Here is a 21,840-nt window from a genome sequence, read left to right as displayed (position 1 = left end):
GCCAGTCTCTGCAACATGGGAAACCTGTGTTATATGTGAAAGTTGCACTGATTATTTTTCACCTCTACTTTTACATACTGCAAGCTGCTATTATGACTACAGAAATAAACTACGTGCTAACCAAAGAGACAATAAAACTCATGTAGGAAGCAATTAGGCCCTTTTAGTAGTCCCTGTTTAGCATCACAGAATATAATTTCAAAATTTCTTTTCTTCCAACCAGAACTCTGCTTATGCCTTTTAAATTAAAATAGTATTACCCCCAATACTATAACACTGGGAAAAGTAAGTCTGCATGCCAAGGATGGAAAAAAAATAATGAGAAAGAAGTCATGTGTCTGATGTTTTATAAAATATATATTATTTTTTTTGACGCTCAAAATGTCATTTTCTGAGTAACTGCATCCTAAAGTAAAAAAAAATAATAATCTAAGGAGATATCAAAAATACAATTCTTATACCATTTTCTTTTGCCTTTCTATGGGATACACCAAGAACACATTCACATATGGAAAACAACTCCACTTTGTTCATCAGGACAAAGTAGAGGATGGGACTACTGGAAGACTGAATAATTTAAAAGCCCTCTATAAACAATTAACAATCATTTGAAGCAACATTTGATATAAGTGAAAATTTCCACAGAGCAAGAGAAACAGCAATGGAGATAATTTCTAATCTTGTATTTCTATGGTCAGGTTCCAGACCAAAGAGGCCACCTATAAATCAGCAGAGAGAAAGTGAATTCAGAGTTAAGTAACTTCAAGAAGAAAGAGAAATAAGAAATGTAATTCACATAAGAAATACACAGATTGCTGATGACACAGATGACAGGGAATTCATATCAAGACATGTAAATTTCCAATGACATGCCTTGACTTGATAGGTTATCTTTAAAATAAATATGATCTGCTCCTTCCATAGGGTTTTTAACGAAGACATGCTGGCATTCACACCGTATGCATCTAACGTCAGAGCAGTTACCTGCCCATTCCTCTCCAAGCACAGCCAGAAACACTACCCAAGCAGCAGAGATGGGGGGAAGATTTCACAGAAGAGGGAAGCTCTTCAGTAGCCCCGTGTTTATAAAGGAGCTGACTGGGTTGTCAAGGAAAGAAAAATCCACAGTGATCTCCACACAACATGCTTTGAATACACACAAATTTGTCACAACATTACAGATGACTTCTCCACCAAACTTTGAAAGCCTGCCCCAGTACCCCCACCTCTCTCCTAATTGGGCTTGGCAAGGAGCACCAAGATACTGTTAAGTCTGTAAGTTTGCTTGAGAACCAGATCCACAGGTTGGAGAAGTTTTCTCGAGCCACTCCCAGCTGGATAGTGGGCAAACCACAGCGAGACTGCCAGAGCCTCCAAGGAGGGCAAAGTTGAGGGCAGGATGTGACACACTTACCACAGTCATGCAGGCTACTTGTCTTCCTGACACGCAGGGTGGTTTACAGCCTCTAAGCAAATGCACAGGACTATTAGTTCATACAGGGTGAGATTAATTTTTTATTGTATTGTTAAAATATTCAGTAAGGTAGTTCGTTCTTACACCCTTCAAGACTGTGAACGGGATGTTAAAGAAAAAAAGAGTTGGGGTCTCTTACAATTAAAAGATAAAGCAAGAAGTCCTTATATTTTTGTAGCTGAACACAAAAGCCTGTAAGGCCTGTGCTCCATCGCCCTTCTTCTAAACCACCTCACCTCTCTGGAACATGAAATACTTCAGTTTGTTAAGCCCTGGAATATTTTCATTTGCGGTTTAGGGAATCTCAGGTGATTGGATGCAATTAGCTGCACCAGGTCCAAACCCAGAGTAACACATTCCCTGACTTTAGTACATACTGTTTAAATTAAATTTTCAATTGAAGCACATTATGTTTTTATTCAACATACAAAACAAAACGCCAATCCACCAATAATTTTCATGGTAAAGCCCCATTTTCAAAGCACGGTTGAATCCTGAACCACGAATGTGTCTCTAACCATCCAGCTATATACATATGAAAGCAACCACGACAGCACACAACTATAGCTAGTTACATACCTGCCAGGTGGTGGGAAAAATACATCTAGGTGAGAGGAATACTTTTATTTTCTTAAATACAACACTGTTTGTCAATTTAAAAGAAGGAAGATTATAACTGATGGGTCACCCTCCTTAAAAGCAAGTGTAAACAAGACATATACTGAAGAACAGCAATACCTTGTAAGCTACATTAATGTGTCAAGTTATTCGTTTGAGATCTGGGTCATTTACTAATAAAGCAAAGAGCACTTACTGTCAGTAATGCTGCAGAACCTGACAATCTAACAATTTTGCCTACTTTCTACTCTCCCAGTTTTAAACATAGTTAAAATATCTGTTTAGAGGGTTAGAGAAAAGAATCTAGGACAGATCCATAACAACAGTAAGTCGTAAGTACAGAAGCTGCATAAAAACACGACTTCCGAGGAGCAGGAAGTGCAATAGCAAGTGAGAGATACAGTCACATCCATAGGTGATTAAAACCAGGATAAAGCCAGAATTAAGTCAGCATTGCATTTGAGCTTCTGCAATATTCATAGTCAAAGCATTTTAATTCTATTGCTGTTTTATAACACCTGATCCGTCGGTCCTCATAACACTCTGGTCTGGAAATTTTATTACCAGATGAAAAGCACAGGAAACAGATGAAAGGAAAAAATGTCTAGCTACCTATGGAGCAACACAACAGGATTGACGTGATCTGTTGTTACAATAAATGCAGAGAGGCAGACAAACTGCAGCTATCTGACTATGCAATAAAACTCAAGACCTTTCGATTTATTAAATATAAGTTATTACTGTTTGCAGTGAAGGAGATGCTGTTAATTGCCACCTACGTATGGCAACATACTTCTAGATACTTGTTTTTATTTTTACCAATTCAGCTTCGGGCTGGGGGGTGTGGGTGTGCGCGCGGTTTTTTTCTTTTTTCAAAAGCCAGTGCAGGTTGATGTATTTTTCTAAAAACAAACACACACACTTGTAGTACTGACCACATTTTAACCACAGTAACAATGTCATACAATCCATCAGGCTTCTGGATTCTACAGTTTTACAGTGTTAAAACAGACTTGTACTCATACGTTACTTTAATAAAATTTCAAGTTGGTTTCTTCAGTCCTAATTTCATTCTCACTTTTTGTTAATTCCTTTATATCCATAACTATTACCTTCTACTCTTCAGTTTCATGCTTCCATTACATTATGCACTAGTTTGCCTTATTATGCCCTCTGTGTGTTTTAAAGACTTTTATCAAGTATTGATTTTCCACAGTACAATTTCCTCTCTTAAGAACATTACATAGTTAAGCTCATAAAGCCAAACAAAAGAATTCCTTTCTTTTTCCAGCATTGATTGTTTATATTTCTAAACATGCAAATAGTCTAGCTTTATCTAGAAAAAATTAAAGCATTATTCATTTTAGAAACCGAGCATACAGGGACTAACGCCTACCAGACAAATTGAGGCACCAGGTATGAAGTTTCAGTTTCACTAAACAGAAATAACCTATCAGATTCGCTCTGCATTTTAGATGTAGACAGCAAACCAGAACTTCCTTTTGCTTTAATATCCCATAAACACTGGCATAATGCCACATAAGATAACATGCTAACCAGACTGGAAGCTGAGGACTTAAATGCACAATAAAACAGCAATTAAAAAACTCTGGAGATCAAGGAAACAAGAGTAAGAACAGCAAGAACAAGTCAGGCCAGAGACGTGTTGAACTCAGCATTCTCTCTGGTACATAACCTATATGAGATGCATAAAGCCATAAAGCAAAGTAGTAGTACAAAGCAAGTGAATACTTCTTCCCTGATATACTCCTCCACATTGAAGTGATCTGCAATTCCAAAAGTTCCCAAGTAAGCAGCATTTGATTAGTTCGATGGATTTTTCTCCAGAAAAAAACCCTGTCCAATCACTTTTAAACCAAACCCTGTAGAGGTCTAGTAATTTAGAACTTCGCAGTATTTTTAATGTCAGCAAAGAAAGTAATCAGAAGGGACAACAGGTGGGTCGTCAGCCATAGGTTTCCAGTCCAGCTGCCGTGGTTTGTTAGTGCTGCAACACCTAAAGAAACCTCAGAAAAGTTAAGGAGTATTATGCTGAGACCTGTACCAAGAAAGGCAAAAGGAAGCCGCAACCTCTGTTCAATGACTTTGTGCCAGCTCAAGAGCCTGAGCAATGAAGCGCGTTTTAAGAAAGTCATAGTGCTGGAGGAAAAAAATACATTGAAAGATACTGTTCTTGCAGTTAAACCTTACAATACTACCAACACTTGGAGACCTCCTTCAGAACATTTCATTCATTCATTCCAATTCATTCTAGTTCATAAAAATACATAAGCTACATTATCAAATTTCTTCTTAAAAGTGGAGCATAGTGCTGCTAACAAGCAGATGGAAATTTTTTACAATCTACTGGCTGCAGATCTCATAAAAATTAAAACCATTTGCTGTTCTTCCATTTAAAATATGCATGGTAACAAAGCAACAGAAATTAGCATTCAGTGGTCTCTTTAAATCACGCCTCCCTGCTCAAAATGTGAAAATAAACCACTACACATTATATCACCAGTAGTCTTACTTTTCTGGTGCTGCGATGACGATAAAGATCATGACTGAGTCAAAGCTGAATGATTGTCTATATTATTACTTTAGACTGTTCAGGGGGTCTGGAGCACACAAGGCCGACAGAAAACTTCCACCACCGCTTTCGAAAATGCTTACAAATTAATTGATGGCAATTAAGAAACAGCTGAGTAGCATTAAAAAAACATGCAATTCACATGCAGAGAATTTTAAAAGTTTTGCTTCCTCACAACCAGATTTTTGAAGTCACAATCCAACAAGCAACTGCTGCATCAAACATGCAGAAATGCCAACTTGAGTATGCTCAAGGTAGTTGTGAAGGTATACGTACAACAAAAAATTATGTGGACTACTTTATAATAACATAGTACAGCTTCCCCTGCGCCCCCGCCCGCATCCCCATATCAATGTCATTGTCTTCCAAAAGTGACTTGCACTGCGTAAGTGTGGCATAGAAGTTACATTGCCTTCCAATACTATATAAAATCACATTATACTTTTCCTTCCATCTTTTCCCCAATTATTTCTTCCACTTAGCTTCCAACACAATGAACTATGATGATGTTTAACTAAAATATTTTACACTCATCATCCACAATGCGAACCAAGGAGATACATGCAACATTTTTCACTTAGACTCATATACAAAAGTGATTAATCAACTCAGCATCTTCATTATTAACAAAAATGATGCATTCACCTTTCTGGTTTTTTGTTGGTGGTGGTGGTGGTTTTTTTTTTAAACATTGAAGAAAGAACCAGATATTCTCCTGGACCTGGTTTCTCCTCTGATCTAATTAGATTTAACAATCCATCAATATGTGTGTGAACCATTTATCTAAAATTGTAAAGCCATGTAAAAGCACTCTCTGCCCTGTTCTGATGCCCACTTTACTTTTTCTCTCACAACTCCCTCCTGTGGTTAGTGCTAAGTTTTTAACAATTAAATGCTCTTATAGAAAAGAAAAGCAAGCACAGATTCTTTAAATTATACGCAATGCAAGCCACAAGTGAAAAATAATGTAAGAAACTAGCTCTACTTTTTGCATGGGGGGGGGGGGGGGGGGGGCAATGTGGAAAATGAGACTCAAGTGCATCTAACGGTTAACAAGTAGATGGGGATAATCATCCTCCTGCTTTTTTTTTTTTTTTTTTACTTGTTTCTTGTAAAAACACTGACTTCGTTATTGTTGAAACTGACAATCTTCTCTGCTGTCCAGCTCATTGCTTTTTAGGCATATGACAGTGGCAATTATTTCCTATTTTATTTCCTCATCCTAAAGTTATACTCTTTGAAAAGTCTACATAACCTGGTATTTTTTAATCCAAACTTTCTCCACAAACTGTGTGCTGGTTAAACCACAAAACTATGTAAAAGAATAAAACATTTTGTTTCCTCACCTCCTCCTCCAATAACTACAGGCTAAGGCTGATGACAAATTCTCTTAGTGCAAGGACTGCCTTCACCCTTCCTTTCTAAATCAGTAAATAAACAACATACAAAACCCCTTATATCCTCCCAACACACCACAAGTATCTCACGTTATAAGGAGGATCCTGTTGAGTCCTGCACAGGATGAACACATTAGCCAAAGCTCACCATTGGTGAAGCTTCCTGGTATACAGCTATATAATCTGGTTTTACAAGCGGCTCTGTAAAACTGTTACATTACTGTCTGTGATATTGTCAATTCTTTTCCCTGTACATGTCTGCAAAGGACAAAGCAAAAGACATATGATGCTTTATCTACAACTGCCACAACTAAAAGGTCTTCTTTTTGTCTTAAACACATAATGCATTATTAGATTGGGGAATCCATCCTTGCCAAACGTCTGGAGACCATGAACATAAGTTGGTTCAGAAAGGGACTGAGCTAGCTACTGAAGGATAAAATTCACAATGTCTCTCAGACTTAATAATCTCAATGTAACTTCTGGCTCAGAAAGCACCTAAACTGCAAGAGATTCTCCTTCTTCCACTGCACAACATTTAACAGTCTTACACTTTTCTCCCCTACACTATTATAATTCAGGACCCGAGCTAAATAAACCTTCTATATAACAATTCTGCATCATCAGTTTATGAATAACACTTTGTTTTATTACTTTAGCATTATGGACCCAATTCCAGTTTCAGCCCTCACCATTATACACTCATGCATTCACATACATGCCTTGAAATGGAGCTGCAATTACCCTGCTTACAGCAGAAAGAAAGTTAAGTATCATGGATTTACAATATTTATACCGCTAGTTATACAGAATCTTTTGGAATGGGAGAAGTGCTTCATATCCTAGACAAATCACTTCATTACTGGAACATACCAGATTCACAATGAAACTCAGCAACACCATTTTTTTTTTTAATTTCACAATGCTTAGATGTACTTCAACAAATGCTTATTTTTTAAAAAAAGGTAACTATAGTGCTTTTCAATTTGTCATAAAAATGAAAGATTTCAATTAAAAAAATAAAAACCAAACAAAACCCAACTTCGCTTTGCACTTCTCCCTCATGCAATCAAGCAAGTTAAAGAAACTTAGCCTGTGAAGCCTGTCACCAGCTCACTTCAGGGAAACTAAATGCTCCTCTAGAAAAGTCTGGCTACAGCCACCAATCCTCTACAAAATCTGCGCCATCTCGAAGGCTCCTCTCCATCCCTATGCCTGTTCAGAAAGCTTTATTAAAAACATGAGGTAAGCATGAAGTAGACTACATGAAAAAACACTCTGCAGAAGCCACACAGAGCAGCAGGTGGCAGAGAACTAGAGCTACAAAGGGTATCCCCTGCATTGCACCAAGTGGACATCCATTTGCAACATCACTTTTTGGTATGTGACTTGTCAATTACTCTGCAGAGAAAGCACCGAGGGCGGTGACGGAAAGAGGACAGAATTCATACACACTGAAAAGCCCACAGCATGCAAACATGAGTATAGCTGTAGAGGAATCTACCAAGGATCATTCTAGCACCCTGACTTTTGTCTCCAATAATGATTAGTGCCAGATGTTTAGGGAAGAGTTTAAACAGGACAAGCATGTGGCAATGCTACCACAGAACAGTCTCCCTGATTCCAGTTTGTGGTTTCAACTAGAGGCAAGATCTTTGCATCTAATCCTTAACAGATTTGTCTTCTGTGAGTTGGTCCCACTAGTTTTGAACCCATGTCATCTTTCAGCATCCATATCATCCTGTGGCAAGGAGCTCTGCAGCTCATATGGTGGGATGAATAAACTACTTTTTAATGTTGAATCGACCTGCTACTTCCACTTGATGTCTCCTAGCTCTATACAATATCTAGTCATTTTGTTTACTACTTCTATTTGTGATTCACGGGTTTCTTTCATGTCCTCTCCACAGCAACCTCTTTTTGAGGCTGAAGGTTTCTATTCTAAAGATTTTTTCTCATGCAGAAAACATCCCATATATCTGACTACTTTTACCAACTTGATCTGAAGCTTTTCTCATTTCATCCCACATTATTTTTTGTGAATGGGAGAACCAAAACTGCTATCCCTAAGTACAGTTGATGCGCAAACTTAATGGATTTTTAAAGTTGCAGTGTGTTTGGCAGCATTTGAGAGTATTTAAATCCCAACAAAAACATCAGCCCTTCTCATCCATGACTATTTTATGTCAGGATGAAGCTGCTCTGCCCATCCATCATGTTTGCCTTCACAAGCAAGACAGTTCCAATCTACTTTTCTCACTTAGCGTCAATGATCCTTTTCCCACACGCAAGAAGGTGTCAAGCCATCTACAAAATACCAATGAGTCATTCTTCCCAGAAGCATCATGCTTCCCAGCAGCCCCACCAGGATCCCTACAAAGGGAGAACAAGGCTTTCCTCCAATGGCATAACAATGAGAAAAATACAGGTAGAGAAACAAGAGTTGTTGTGTGCAGAACACTGGAGGCTGCCACAACAGCACTGCACTGGCGAGACACCTTACATGAGAAGCTGCCACAGCCACCATTTCTGAAGAGTTGCAACCAGATGAGAGTACTTGGTGGTACAAAACTAATTAGTTATATTAGGCAAGAGAGAACTTGAGCTGGTGAACTGAGACCAAGCAATAACCAGGTAAGGGTGAATGGGGACAAGCAAGTGAAATAGCGACCATACCGGCAAGAGGAGACAGTGTGGGAGGAGAATGACTGGGACTGAGTCAAAAAGTATGTCACTGTGTTGGGACTGAGCAGTGAATCAATAGTCAGGTGCAACAGCTACTGCATGTGTCCAGGAAGTGGGAATAATAAAGCTGGGCTGAAGTTGTGAGTAGTGGAAGAGAGATATCACATGGAGTAACAACTGATGAGCATATTGCCAGAGACACCGAGGACAAAGACAAAAGTATCAAGTAGTCAAGACTGCTGCACTGGCCTGAAGGCAAACAGGGATAGAGAGGGCGGGGAAGCAGGGATGAAGTATAGGAGCAGGGTTGTATGCAGTTGGCATATACGTGACAGTATGCCAACAGATTCTTGCAGAACAGGCAAAATTCTCTTTAACATGTTACAATTAGAGTTACAGACCATCTCCACAGAAAGGGTTAATCAGTCACCAGGGTTATTAGTCTGGAATGCAAGTGTCCTGATAATTCAGATTTACAAATCTTTTGTTATCACCTACAGATGATTCAGAGGTTTGTACAGAAACTGTTTATCACAAAGCAATACCAACAAAACATGACACAGACCCTGCCAAACTGGATATGAGACACATATTTTACCCCACCCCAGTCCCATCTCATTGTCCCCAAGAAAGCCAATCTCTTCGCCCAACAAAAGTTCCCACCTCCAAATTTCTTAAGCTTTACTATAAACACTCTCAGTTTTATTCCATTTGTTCTGCCCCCATTTACTCCTCTCTTACCTATCCAACACACTTCTGCATTGCAATGGAAGCCAGGAATAAATGTCCTGTTCCCCATACCATACCAATAAACTGCATTCTTTCGAAGGAAAAATACAGTGGCGTGACTTAAAAAAAACCACAAAACACAAAACCCACATAGCTGCCTTCTTCCATGCAAAAAGCACAGATATACAGGATCTTCATCCATTAAAGACAGGGAGAAACACACTGGAAAAACCTCAGGGGGTTTTAATAACCCCAAGGTTAGTACAGAATAGTTTCTAAACTTTGGTCTTCTCTTGTTTTCTAAGGCATTCTAAATTTATTTCCAGATCTTCACAGTTCAGTAGATTCTACAAAGACCCAGTATACAAGAACCCTTACCACAAAAGCAACAGTTCTGTTTCAGTGAAGAGGGATCAGAAACTCCTAAGATGATGAACCCTACAGGGATAGTTGGATGATTTTGGTACATCTCATGCTTTACTTGTTCCACCAGGAACTGGATGACCTTGAACATTTAAATATTTTATTTTCACTTATTAGCCATTCTATAAGCAGTATTACACATTTGGTTTTTTTTCCAAGTTAGCCATGTGTATGTCTGTCTTGTCTTGCTGCCACAAACCCCTAGACCAGTGAGGTTCACTTGTGAAAAGGTGCAAGCTGCAACTGCACTAGGTACCTCAAAAGGACAAAAAATGTTTTCACCGCTGGATGCAACAAACATGCCTGGTAGTGAAAGAGCATTTTACTTCCTCTCATATATTCAGGCCTTCACCTGACATAATGAACTGTCATGATGGGTGACAGAACCAACCACTACAAAGATCATAAAATTATTTTTAAAACAAAGTGACAACCTACGAGAAAGACAGAACCAAAGGCTTTTGGAGAATTCAAGCCTTTAGCCAATCTACTCTGTTCAGGTCTCCTAAGTACTGTGGTTGTGGAAATCACATTTAACAGAACATGAAATGATTAAGACTGGTCCCATATATTCCACTAAAACTCCTCTTCCACCATTTCCTTCAAAAAGAATTTCAAACAAATTCAAACCAATCTCTCCTCCAATTTGGCCTGAAGAGTCCTGAGACAGTTTGGAGGATAAAGTTAGACAAATCAAAACTCAGCAGCTTTTTCACTGTCCTCACAGCTCTTCACAGAACACAACACTATTAGCAAATTATTCATAATGGCTACCGACACAGCACCTCATCACGCGTAGGAAAACAAGACAAAAGCCTTCAACTTCTTATTGTTAATTCCTCTGGTTTTATCCTTTCTCTCCTTTCAGAGGAGACTACTGCACTCCCAGCACTGCACGTTCTGCTCATTCCTGTAGCCTTTGTTGTTGTAGCACCAGGCAGGCTACCAACAAGAGACAGATGACACCCTCTTTCTTTGCTTCAGCTCTTGAGATGGAGGTCAGGGCCCTGACAGGGCAAACATGCTGCTTTGCTTCTCCCTAGTACTCCTGAAGACCCTCCGTGGTGCTGTGAAGAGCACCACACTGCAGAGAAGTGCCAGACTGAGGAAAAGCAGATGCCTCAAGCAGCCGCAGGAGAACTAACACAGGCCACTTGAATCTTGTTCAAAACACCAGGCAAATGTGGGGAGGAGGAGGGGAAGACAGCAAAGAGGGGGGCATTCGATACATGGATGCTGAGATAGCAATGTTGTCAGCTGCACTTAAATATGTTGCTCTCCAGAGCTGTGCAAGAAAGAATATGGGGCTCAGCTGAAGCTTTAAGTTAAACAAAGCAGAGGGGCTGGATTAGCATGCACAAACAACCCGGTGCTTCAAACAACGTAAAGATACAGTCTGAGAATGACAGCACAAGGCAGCAAGATCTAAAGTCTGTTTATGTCACTGAGAGAGCTCCTGCAATCCATCAGATTTTGTACACCCAGAGTGTGGTACACAGGAGTCTGTTATACGTAGTTAATAAGACATCCAGGAATTTCACAGACTAGGCACAAAGAAGTACAGCGACCTCAGTGACACTCTGGATCCCCTACAAGAGCACACTCTCATACATGCAAGCACCTGTATGACAACTGTGATCCAAGACGCTGCCTTCAAAATGGGCACCACACACTTGCAACATTTTTACACCACCAAAAAGACACTTAATGGGTGTCAAGACACTCATATGACTGACAACATCAGTCTTGAGAAGGATAATGAGCCAGTTCAGCTAACCCTAGGAGATCTGAACTCCTGTCTCAGAACTATAAAGAAAAATCTTCCCAGGGTACTTTAAACTATCAAAGCAAGGCTGAACTAGTATCTGCAATCCTGATTTAAAATTCATGGCATCATTGTTTAACTGGAGGCTTAAGAGAAGCTAGTTATAATACAGATAGCCACAGCTCACCCAGAAACATGCTGATAAGCTATTCTGATAATCTGAGCAAATCATGGAAACAGAAAGCTGAGAGGGGAACTATTGTCTGTGACCATGGACAAAAGTTTCAAGGCTTCATTTCTGGATCAGAAGATGCAGACATCCCTGCAAATGGGATGCAGCAGAAAGCAGCTGGTACACAAATTCAGCTTTGTCTTGTAGTTCAGGTATAAATCATTCCACCTGACTGACACGAATGCAAAAGGCATCTGTTTCTGTACTGCTACTGACTTGCAGTCTTAGGATTAATAGGTCTGACCTAAAAAGCCTGCCTGAAGAGCCCTGCTGTAAGAGACATGTTCTACACAGAAAAGTAAGGTTCCATTTTTGGGGGAGACAGGGAGGAGAGAGGCAGGGGAGCAAGAAGGATGTTGCCCAGACCGGTTATGCTGTCTCCATCCTTGGAGTTTTCAAAGATCCAACTAGATAAAGCACTAAGCAACCTTGAACGACCTTGCACCTGAGCCTCCTTTGTGCATGTTGAACCGCAGACATTTTGAAGTCCCTTCCAATGTGAATTATTCCCTGAAATACACATTTAGAAATAATAGTAAGTTTGCAGGTATTCTTGTATATATTCTAATAAACTTCCTTTGGTAATGGACTGACAAAAATAAGTGCTTGCAATAACATGGCTGTATCATCGCCCTTTATCAGTGTAACGTCATCAGGCTGACAGGATGACACAAATTCCATTTGCCATAATAATGATTCCCTACATTGAGCTAGCCTCTTAAATTCTGTTACACAACTACAGTTCTAGGCTCAATTCTCATCACCAAGCCAATGATAGTTATTATTACTATTATAATGGATCAAGAGAACAAGGACATAAAAGCAGGCCCAGAAATAACAGCAAAATCTTGGCTTACTCATCTTCTAAGTGATCTCTTCAGAATTTCATTAGGTATGTTAAATTCCCCTCAATGTAATACACAGAAAGACAGAGTGGGGATTTTTTTAAAAGCAAAATCAAGGCAGTAATAAATCCATGAACCAAGCAATTGAGGGAACCTTATTTTGACAGATGAGAAGGCCTCAGGTGAAAGACATACACCTACATACATCCATGTACAGGAACAACTTCTCAAATAGCATGTTCTTTACTCTGGGAAAACCCAAAAATTAACCTTTTGTACAACATGACAATTTTTGCACAAGACTAAACAACATCACATCAGATCACCCACCGTCAGGGCACGCAGACCGTAACAAAACAAAGCACTGAAAACACAGTGGTGATCCATTTAACAAAGTTTTGAAACATAAAATACGGCAATTCTCTTTTTCAGTTGTCTATCATCATACAACAAGATACTTTAGGGATATTACCATTCTATATGTATTTAAAGGAAACAAGCTGTTATCCATGTGGATTTTTGATAAATGTTCAGCCAAATTAGAAGTTAAGATCAGCTGACAAGCTTATTAGTGTGCTCTGCAATAAAAAGTGTCTGTGATAAACAGTTAAGCTTTATTAATGTTGCATAGCGAGTACAGAACACTACCTTAATTCCTACACATTAGCAATATAAAGGGCAAAAACTTCTCATACCACTCTAAGATAAATCTCACTTGCCTTACATATAAAGCAAGCAAATCTGGCTACCCATCAGAAACTGCTAAGTAGATTTAACACACAGGACAAAAAGAAAAGACCATACTCTATAGGATACCAAAATCATATACTCCATAAAAATGCTGGCCTACTTTGAGGGATTAAGTTACAGAAGATATTTTAAGGAGGGATCTGAGTACAGAAGATGATGCTACTCAGTGCACAGGGCCAGAGAAAGTCCCCAGTTTATGAGGTAATACAGCAGGAGACATAAATCCACCTACAAGACCACGAGGTTTCATTTAATCCCTAGCATTAAAACATTTAGAAGCTGAAAATAATTCCGAGATGAAGAATTCTTATAAAATATGGATCTTCAGCCCACCAGACAAGGTCTCTGCACAAGTCTGGCAAAGAGCAGTCATTACCAATGCATAAAAATATGTTAGATCAACTTTGAGGTGATTACATGGTGCTCTTCTGGAAAACATGTATACCAAAAAAATTAACATTAATGGTTAATCTTTGTTTTAGCATCATAGTCTCCAAGAAAAAGGACAGCGACGTATCCACCATAGGCAACTGAAAGCAGAGGAACTCTCAGAATAAAACCATCTGGGATCAGACCTTGCCAGATCTTTGTCCTGCATCACCTTAAGCAAAAATTCAACCAGTTATAGGTCAAAGGAAAGTTAATTAAAAAAATAACTCTCCCATCCCCTAAAAATATACAAAGGAAAGCATGACTATGTCATATCTTGCACATGTTTTCTTCAAAAATTCTGGATTGAACCGAACCCAAAAACTAGCTAACAGCTGCTCACCACAAGACCAGCTTCAACTTGCCTTCCTCATTATCCTCTATCAAGCAGCTTTACATGTCAGAGATGACTAGTTGATAGGAAAGACACAGCACAAGGACTTGGAACACGAACTGAATCGGAACTGTAGCTTCACACCCTACAGATAAGCACGAGTTTAATCTTTATACCAAAACAACACCAAAAGTCTTTCTGCATAGTTAATTATAAATGAATAGAAGTAATTTTCAAATTAGATGTATTGGTGTATAAAGGGAGAAGAAAAGCCATGAAGTTATTCAACTTTTGAGATTTCCCATTAGAAACTTAGTACACTCCTATCATGGGTAAATACTACCATAAAGATATTCTGGCAGCAATCCTAAGCCTCCAGAACCTCTTGGTATTTGGCATATTTTGAAGTGGGGTAAAATAAACTTCATGGTCTTTTGATTATCCACACACTCTATTAGGTTCCAGAGGTTTAGTAAATACCACAAAAATTATGATATATCAACATTAGGCTTTTTTTCCTTCCCCCACCATGAAACAGGCCACAAAATTAACAGGCCTTTTTAAGGTACACTCACACAGCAAATGACCTCCTATAGTGAACACTGCTTTTCTATTCTCTTAGAAACTTCTCAAACATCTCGCCTGTAATTTTTTCTAGGAAAACAGCATATCCCAAGTAAAGAAAAACAAAGACTGTAACAGACACCACAATCACTGGGGATTTACCCTCCTGCAAGCACCAGATTCTCAGAAGAAAGTTTACTGGTGAGGCTGACCACCCATGAAAATTCCCACAGCGTGGCACTCCAACTGGGAAGAGGGAAGGGAAAATCTGAAAAAGCATCCTCAGATTCCAAACATACCCACATCTTTTCTGGTAACTATTCTGGTTAGGGTTAAAAACTTTATTACAGTATGGTTGCATCAAAAAAGCCCTTTCACGAGCACCATTTACTAATAAAAGTGTGTCTCATAACGTTTATCCAACTCTCCATCTACACTGGGGTAAGTCATTCTGCTATAATAAAAGCAGAACAACTTACTGCTTGCATAAAACTCAGTTTTGCTTTACAGAATCACAGAATGGTCAGGGTTGGAAGGGACCTCTAGAGATCATCTAGTCCAGCCCCTGCTAAAGCAGGTTCTCCTACAGCAGGTTGCACAGGATTGCCTTCAGGCAATGTGTCCAGAGAAGGAGACTGCACAGCCTCTCTGGGCAGCCTGTGCCAGGGCTCTGTCACTCTCAAGGTAAAGAAGTTCTTCCTCATACTCAGATGGAGCTGCCTGTGCTGCAGTTCATGCCTGTTGCCCCTTGTCCTGTCGCTGGGCACCACTGAAAAGAGCCTGGCCCCGTCCTCTTTTCACTCACTCTTAAAATATTTGTATGCATTGATATGATCCCCTGTTAGCCTCCTCTTCTCCAGGCTGAACAGGCCCAGCTCCCTCAGCCTTTCCTCACAAGGGAGATGCTCCAGCCCCCTCATCATCTTTGCAGCCCTCTGCTGGGCCCTCTCCAGCAGTTCCCTGTCTCTCCTGAACTGGGGAGCCCAGAACTGGACACAGCACTCCAGATGGGGCCTCACCAGTGCAGAGCAGAGGGGGAGGACAACCTCCCTCCATCCTGGCCATGCTCCTCCTGATGCACCCCTGGATCCCGTTGGCCTCCTTGGCCACCAGGGCACACTGCTGGCCCGTGGACAGCTAGTTTTCCCAGGTTTATGCACAGCGTGGTCTCTTCTGACACTGCCACACAGGACTCGGGCCATTTTAAAGCAATTCTTCACAAACTTGAAGAATACTTGAGTAACCGTTGCTGAACTCTCAACTACAGCTGTTAAACTGCTACTGACACCCACGTGAGGTGGCCGAAAGCTGGGCGGCACGCGGTGCCACAGCAGCCGGCATGCTGCCAAGCGTGATGTCCAGACCCACTTTCTTCACGCTGCGGCCCCAGCAAGGCAGCAGGACCCTGCTACGGGCCGATTCACTGGGAAACTGGAGGCTGCTCTTCCTCTGCGAGCAAATCTCACTGCCATGCTCCATCCTTACTCTCACACTAATTTTACTAAAGAATCGATACCTAAATTTAAATGAATTTTAGTAAGGCTTTAATCCAGCTCGGTAACAGCTTTCTCCTGCCCAAGCCCGGCCCGTTTCCCTCCCCCCCCCCCCCCCCCCCCCCCCCCGCAGGGGCGGCACAGCTTCAGCCTGCGCGCCTGGCCGGGCCCGTCCCCGCCGCTCTCCCCGCGCCCGCGGCCGGGCCGGATCGGCAGGCGGGGCCGGGGCCGCGCAGACCGGGCCTGCGGCGCCCCCTGCCGGCGGCCCGCGGGAACGCCTGGCCGCAGCCCCGGAAGCCCAGCGCCGCCCAGCGGAACGGCTCGGTGCGGCGCGGCCCGGCGGCGGGAGGCGGTGCGTGTCCCCAGCGGGCCGCGCCGGCAGCCAAGCCTCGCCGCGCCCCGGCCCCCTGCCAGCGCTCCGCCACCCGCCCCGCGCCCAGCTGAACTTTCCCCAGCTGCCCGCCGGCCGCTGCCCCACGCCCCCTCGCTGGGCTCCTCCGAGAAGGGTCAGAGTCCTCCCAGGCCGCCTCCGGCCCAGGCGGCCCCGGCCCCCCCCAGGCTCCACCAGGCGCGGGGTGGCGGAGGAGGCTCCAGCGGGTGCAGCCAGCCTCCAGCACCAGGGTTAAACGTTAACTTTGCCCAGGATCCTGCCACATCTGGAGCCTCTTAATACAAGTCATTTCACTGTAAGACACTAAGCAAAGATCAACATTTCTGCCACGTATTCTGTACTTGATACAGCACGCCGTCTTTAGAAATAAAGCTTTTTTTTTTACTGTAGAAAATAAAAGTACCAAATCTTGGCTGTTCAGATTCAGCATTTACTGCTGTCCCTTTCCTGAGCTCTGCAATCCTCATCACTGAAAAGGGAGCCCTGTAATGATCCCCTTACCTCACAACTGCTCTCAGAACATGGTCTATTCACAACACCTGGATTTTATATAGCTAAGGTCTCAAAGTGCTGAAGAGAAATAGGTTAACAGCCCCACCCACCACATTGCAAAAAATTTGTTTGATTGACATCAACTTGCTACAGGCATCCAGGGGTTGTAGAGAATCCAGATCATCACATCTCTGGTGAGAAACCTACCCACTTGATCACTTTAAGCACAAACATTGAAACACAAATTCCATTTAAACATAAGAACAAGCTTGTTTACTGCAAGGGCAACCAAGGACCTACACAGGTAGCCCGGAGAAACTGTTGAGTCTCCATCCTTGGAGATACTCAAAACCCAACCAGGCACAGCCCTGAGCAACCAGTTCCAGATGAACATGCTTTGAGCAGAGGGGTTTGACTAGACAGTGTCCAGAGATGCCTTCCCACTCCAGTCATCCCATGATTCAGTGACAACTCTACCAAGCTATACGTGTGGGGCACTGCTTGGCTTTGAGGTTTGGCAGTCAGAGAAAATACCTCGAAAAATTCTATGTACAGAATTCCTTCTGAAGAGATAAGCAAAATGCTCACATTCCTCCGAATTAAATGCAATCAAATATGAATGTGCTCCATAATTGTAGTAGAAGCTTTTTCTCTCCCCTTAAACTTGAAACAGTTTCTCACCTTACAGAGTTCATCATTCTCCTCTTTGACAAGCAGAGAATTAAAATTTGCGCAAGAGTCCGAGTCTGATATCTCCAGTGAGCTATCATCTTTTTCTGATCCGTCACACCAATCAGTGGAATCACTATCCTTCTCCCAATCAATGAACTCCAATTCATCTAAAATAAAATATTTGTAAAAAGAGTTATTCTTAATCAGCATGTATTATTCATAAGCATGAAGTCAGAGTAATAGTACAGTTATCCCAAATTTGGGAAAACCGCAATGTTATTTTTCATGTATGTTCAACTGATCTTTATGTTTAACTCTTTTGTAATCCTGTCCCTCACAAAAGCTAAATCCTACTAGCAGACAGTATCTGTGAAAATATAAAAACTACATACAAAAAATAGATTTCAAAGGCACTGCCTGGAAAAAGGCAATATATTTAAATGTTTAGGTAGGTAAGTTTTTTCTAGTTTTGTTATTATTATTTTTCCTAGGGTTTAGTTAGGTAGGGTTTATTTTGCCCAGTCGTGTTGGATTTTCCAAGTGTACTCATTTAGAATTAACTACTCTAAGCAAATATCTCACAGTGAGCTGGAACAGCTGAAAATTTGGTGTAAGTTAACATCTGCTATTAGTGGTAACCCTCACAGAGAAATGAAAAAGCTAGTCAAAATAGTCACCTCCTAAAACACCACAGCTAAACACACAGGTCTGCAAATCGAACCTCTAAACACATCAGAGGATTGTTTAGGATAAATTAATAGAAACAGGCAAAAAAGAGACAATTTTTTCAAAAAAATTCCACAAAAAATTACAATAAATTAAGAGATGCTGAACAAGATGCAGAACTGTTCTTCCACCATCCTTATAACCAGATGGTATTTAATGCAACTCCAGAAGTCCACTCACACCTCCAAGGATCTCCTGAAGGCAATGGAAGCCTGAGCTGCCACAGCAGCCTCACCACCCTTCAGGTCCAAGTGCCACAGGGTACTGAGAGGAAAAATCTCATCATATTTTGTATAAATGAGCATGTTTAGAGGAGGAGGGATGAAAGCTTTTTTGGTTTTGCTTTTGTACATGTCAAATTTCTGACATTGAAAGAATCATGTATGGGGAGAGGCAGCAGAGAAAGGAGGCACCTCCAGAACGTGCTAGGCATCCACACAGATCTGTGGAACTGTAGCAGTACCTTCCGGACTTGGCAGTGCTACTGCAGTCCAAATCACTACTTCTCTTCATCAAACTTCTAAACTCTGAAGTCACCCAGACAAATTAACACACAGCTCTGGTGTTGCCTGCTTTTTCACACACATGAATGTATTTCTGTCTATCTGTGAGAAAAGCTTCATAGGAAATTTTAAACACAGACATTGGTAACCAAGTAATGGGTCTCTTGAAGCTGTGTGACAAGCTGCATGTAACTTGTGACAGCAGTATAAATTCCTTAACAACATACAAGACTATCAAGTTTTATCTTGTCACCCTCAAGTACTAACACTCAGCCCTCTGAAGGTGAACTTCACATGGAAGGCCATGTCACTTAAAAATACTTTTTCGGCTATTGTCGCCACACTTACAATTGTGCCTATATATGCACACACAGAGATATACATACACAATACTATAACTAGCGTGTAGGATGTTTACTTGAAAAAGCATGCAAATTACAGTTCTTTTACTCCCTATTGCTTTCAATATATTTTTGGGTTTAGAAGAAAACCAGGAGATAACTAGATTTCCTCAGTAACTTCAAGCAGATACATAATGCATCAGGGTTTCTTCATTTGCACAGAGCAACCAAATTTTGCTGTCTCAGAAGAGTAGAAATAAGTCTGTGGATATTCTCTTTTTTAAAAAAAAAAAAAAAAGATAATTACAGATGAAAACCTGCAGAATATACTTGCAGGAGACAAGTGCAATAGAGTATTAATGGCAGGTTAAAAGATTCCTGGTGAGCATTAGATTGCAATCTAGAAAATGGCCAGTCCTTCCATCCCAAAAAGAAGGAAAGAAAATCACTAGAAATTACAAAAGATTACTATCAGATATGTCAATGACAGCGTTAAATCAATGACAAAAATATGGATGAGATGAAGAAAACTTTGCATTTTTGTTGTAAACCTATGGAGCACGTTTAACCAGGGTGGCACACAAAACAAGTAGTAAATCAGTCAGTCAATTTCCTCACAGTGGTGTCTGAACACTTTGCTAGACATCAGGGTGTGAAGTTTAGCTGTAATACTTCAGATATAGCCGAATTATTACAAAGCTAACCTGATTTATTTTTCACATTGAAATTACTTCCTAACAATATCCTAACTAATACTTATATAAGAGTACATATGTCAAGATTTTTCTGTCTTCAGCTGCACTTTTTGATCAATTTCTCTCCCCTCTGTCATCCCCTGCTCCATCAATTAGCAAGCAAGAACTAAAAACAAAACTCATGGTTGTTCACACAATACAGCTAACAGGGGAAATGAGGAATACTGTGTACCGAAACAAAAACTCACGCCACAGTATAATGCTATCTGCCGCTGCAAAGTCTGCCACGTTAGTCAGTAGATGCAAATAGTGATATCACCAGTCGAACAGGGTGGGCAGAGAAAGCTGTTCACAACCTCAGTCTGTATCACAGCACAGAGAAGGAAATGGTACAAAGCAACTATAATATATTAAAACGAACTGACACGCCTTACTCTGTGTTGTACAATCTGCCAAACTATACTCCTTTATGCCAAGGTTTAAAATTTTTGTACATAATTTATACGAAGAACTTATTCTACACTCAGATGAAACTGATGAAAGAAGTGATTTAACCAAAATAGGATTAAATCATGTCATTTTGTCAGAATGATCTCAGAGTATTTTCATTACAGCATTTGAAGCTGAAAGAAGGTTTCTTGACAAATCTGCTTGCATTTGAACTTACCTTCACTACTTCTGTCCTCTAACAATAAATCATGTCTGCTAGGTGACTCATCTATTTTGGAAGCATGACCTTTTTTGCTGTGTGACCTTGGAATCAATGTTTTCTTTTCATCACCTGAAAAATCACTGCCACTAGAGGTCCATATTATGTCCTCGGCTTCCTTAGAGCTTTCAGCGGCAGCAGATCCTATTACAAAGAATTGTAAAGTGTTAAGATTGTTACAGAAATGTAATTTTGTTGAATTTTAAATTCTTAAAAATTAAACTATACTATTTTTTAACTAGACAAAACATTACCAATTCTGTCACCAGGCTTCAGTTTAATACTGGAGTATTAACTCACACCTATTTCTTATACACGCATGCATTATTTTCATTTTGGTTCTCCACAATAAATGCTAACAATTCTTTTTATACAAGGAGGCTATCGTTCTGTCCTTTGGCCGAGTAAGAACAAGTAATGACTGTCTGACATACAGCCCTCTACACAGCCCTCCTAATGCTCTCACACATGCTCTTTTAAAATGGTAAGTGGTTTAAATAAAGACTGTCCTTAGAATTCTGGGATTGGGCTTTCTTTGACTTTATACAATGAATAATAAACAAATAAAAGTATTCCATCAGTAGAGGTTACTTTCCAGTCTTATCCCAAGAGAAAAAAAAACATTCAACTTTTCAGGAGTAACAAAGAACAGCTGGCGCGTTTTTTAAGGGAGACATTTAAATTCCAAATACCTTTCTCCATGATTTTTCATAACAAAAGCAAGAGGAAAAGGATTAATACTTAACACGGAGCACACAGAATTAGCAACCATAGGAAGGCAGAACTTCCATTTCCTACCACTATCTAAAGCTTATTAGGTAAATGGGAAGTCAGACAATTACTGGGGGCTTGGAATTAGGCAGGAGGGCCCAGAAGAGAAACATAACCACACCTCCTCCTGCAACACAGAGTTTTAGGGTTTGGGGTTTTTTTCAGAAATCTAGAAAGGTGTGATTTTTGAACCCTAAAAGATACTCAAA

At 40.6% G+C, this 21,840-nt stretch overlaps 1 protein-coding gene across 4 annotated transcripts in view; it reads right to left on the bottom strand.

Moving 5' to 3' along the window:
- The window catches only part of SPIDR (scaffold protein involved in DNA repair), a 209,100-nt gene that overhangs the window by 177,806 nt on the left and 9,454 nt on the right, over nucleotides 1-21,840 (bottom strand). For all 4 annotated transcript variants that reach the window (XM_040585563.1, XM_040585564.1, XM_040585565.1 and 1 more), the window contains exons 4-5: nucleotides 20,819-21,004; nucleotides 17,896-18,053 (exon numbers count right to left, since the gene is read on the bottom strand). In XM_040585563.1, coding sequence (XP_040441497.1) covers nucleotides 17,896-18,053; nucleotides 20,819-21,004 — 344 coding nt within the window. The remainder of the gene's footprint in view (nucleotides 1-17,895; nucleotides 18,054-20,818; nucleotides 21,005-21,840) is intronic.

Source organism: Falco naumanni, chromosome 3 (assembly GCF_017639655.2).
Source record: "Falco naumanni isolate bFalNau1 chromosome 3, bFalNau1.pat, whole genome shotgun sequence".
Taxonomy (NCBI): Eukaryota; Metazoa; Chordata; class Aves; order Falconiformes; family Falconidae; genus Falco; species Falco naumanni.
This window is presented reverse-complemented; position numbering and strand designations above follow the sequence as displayed.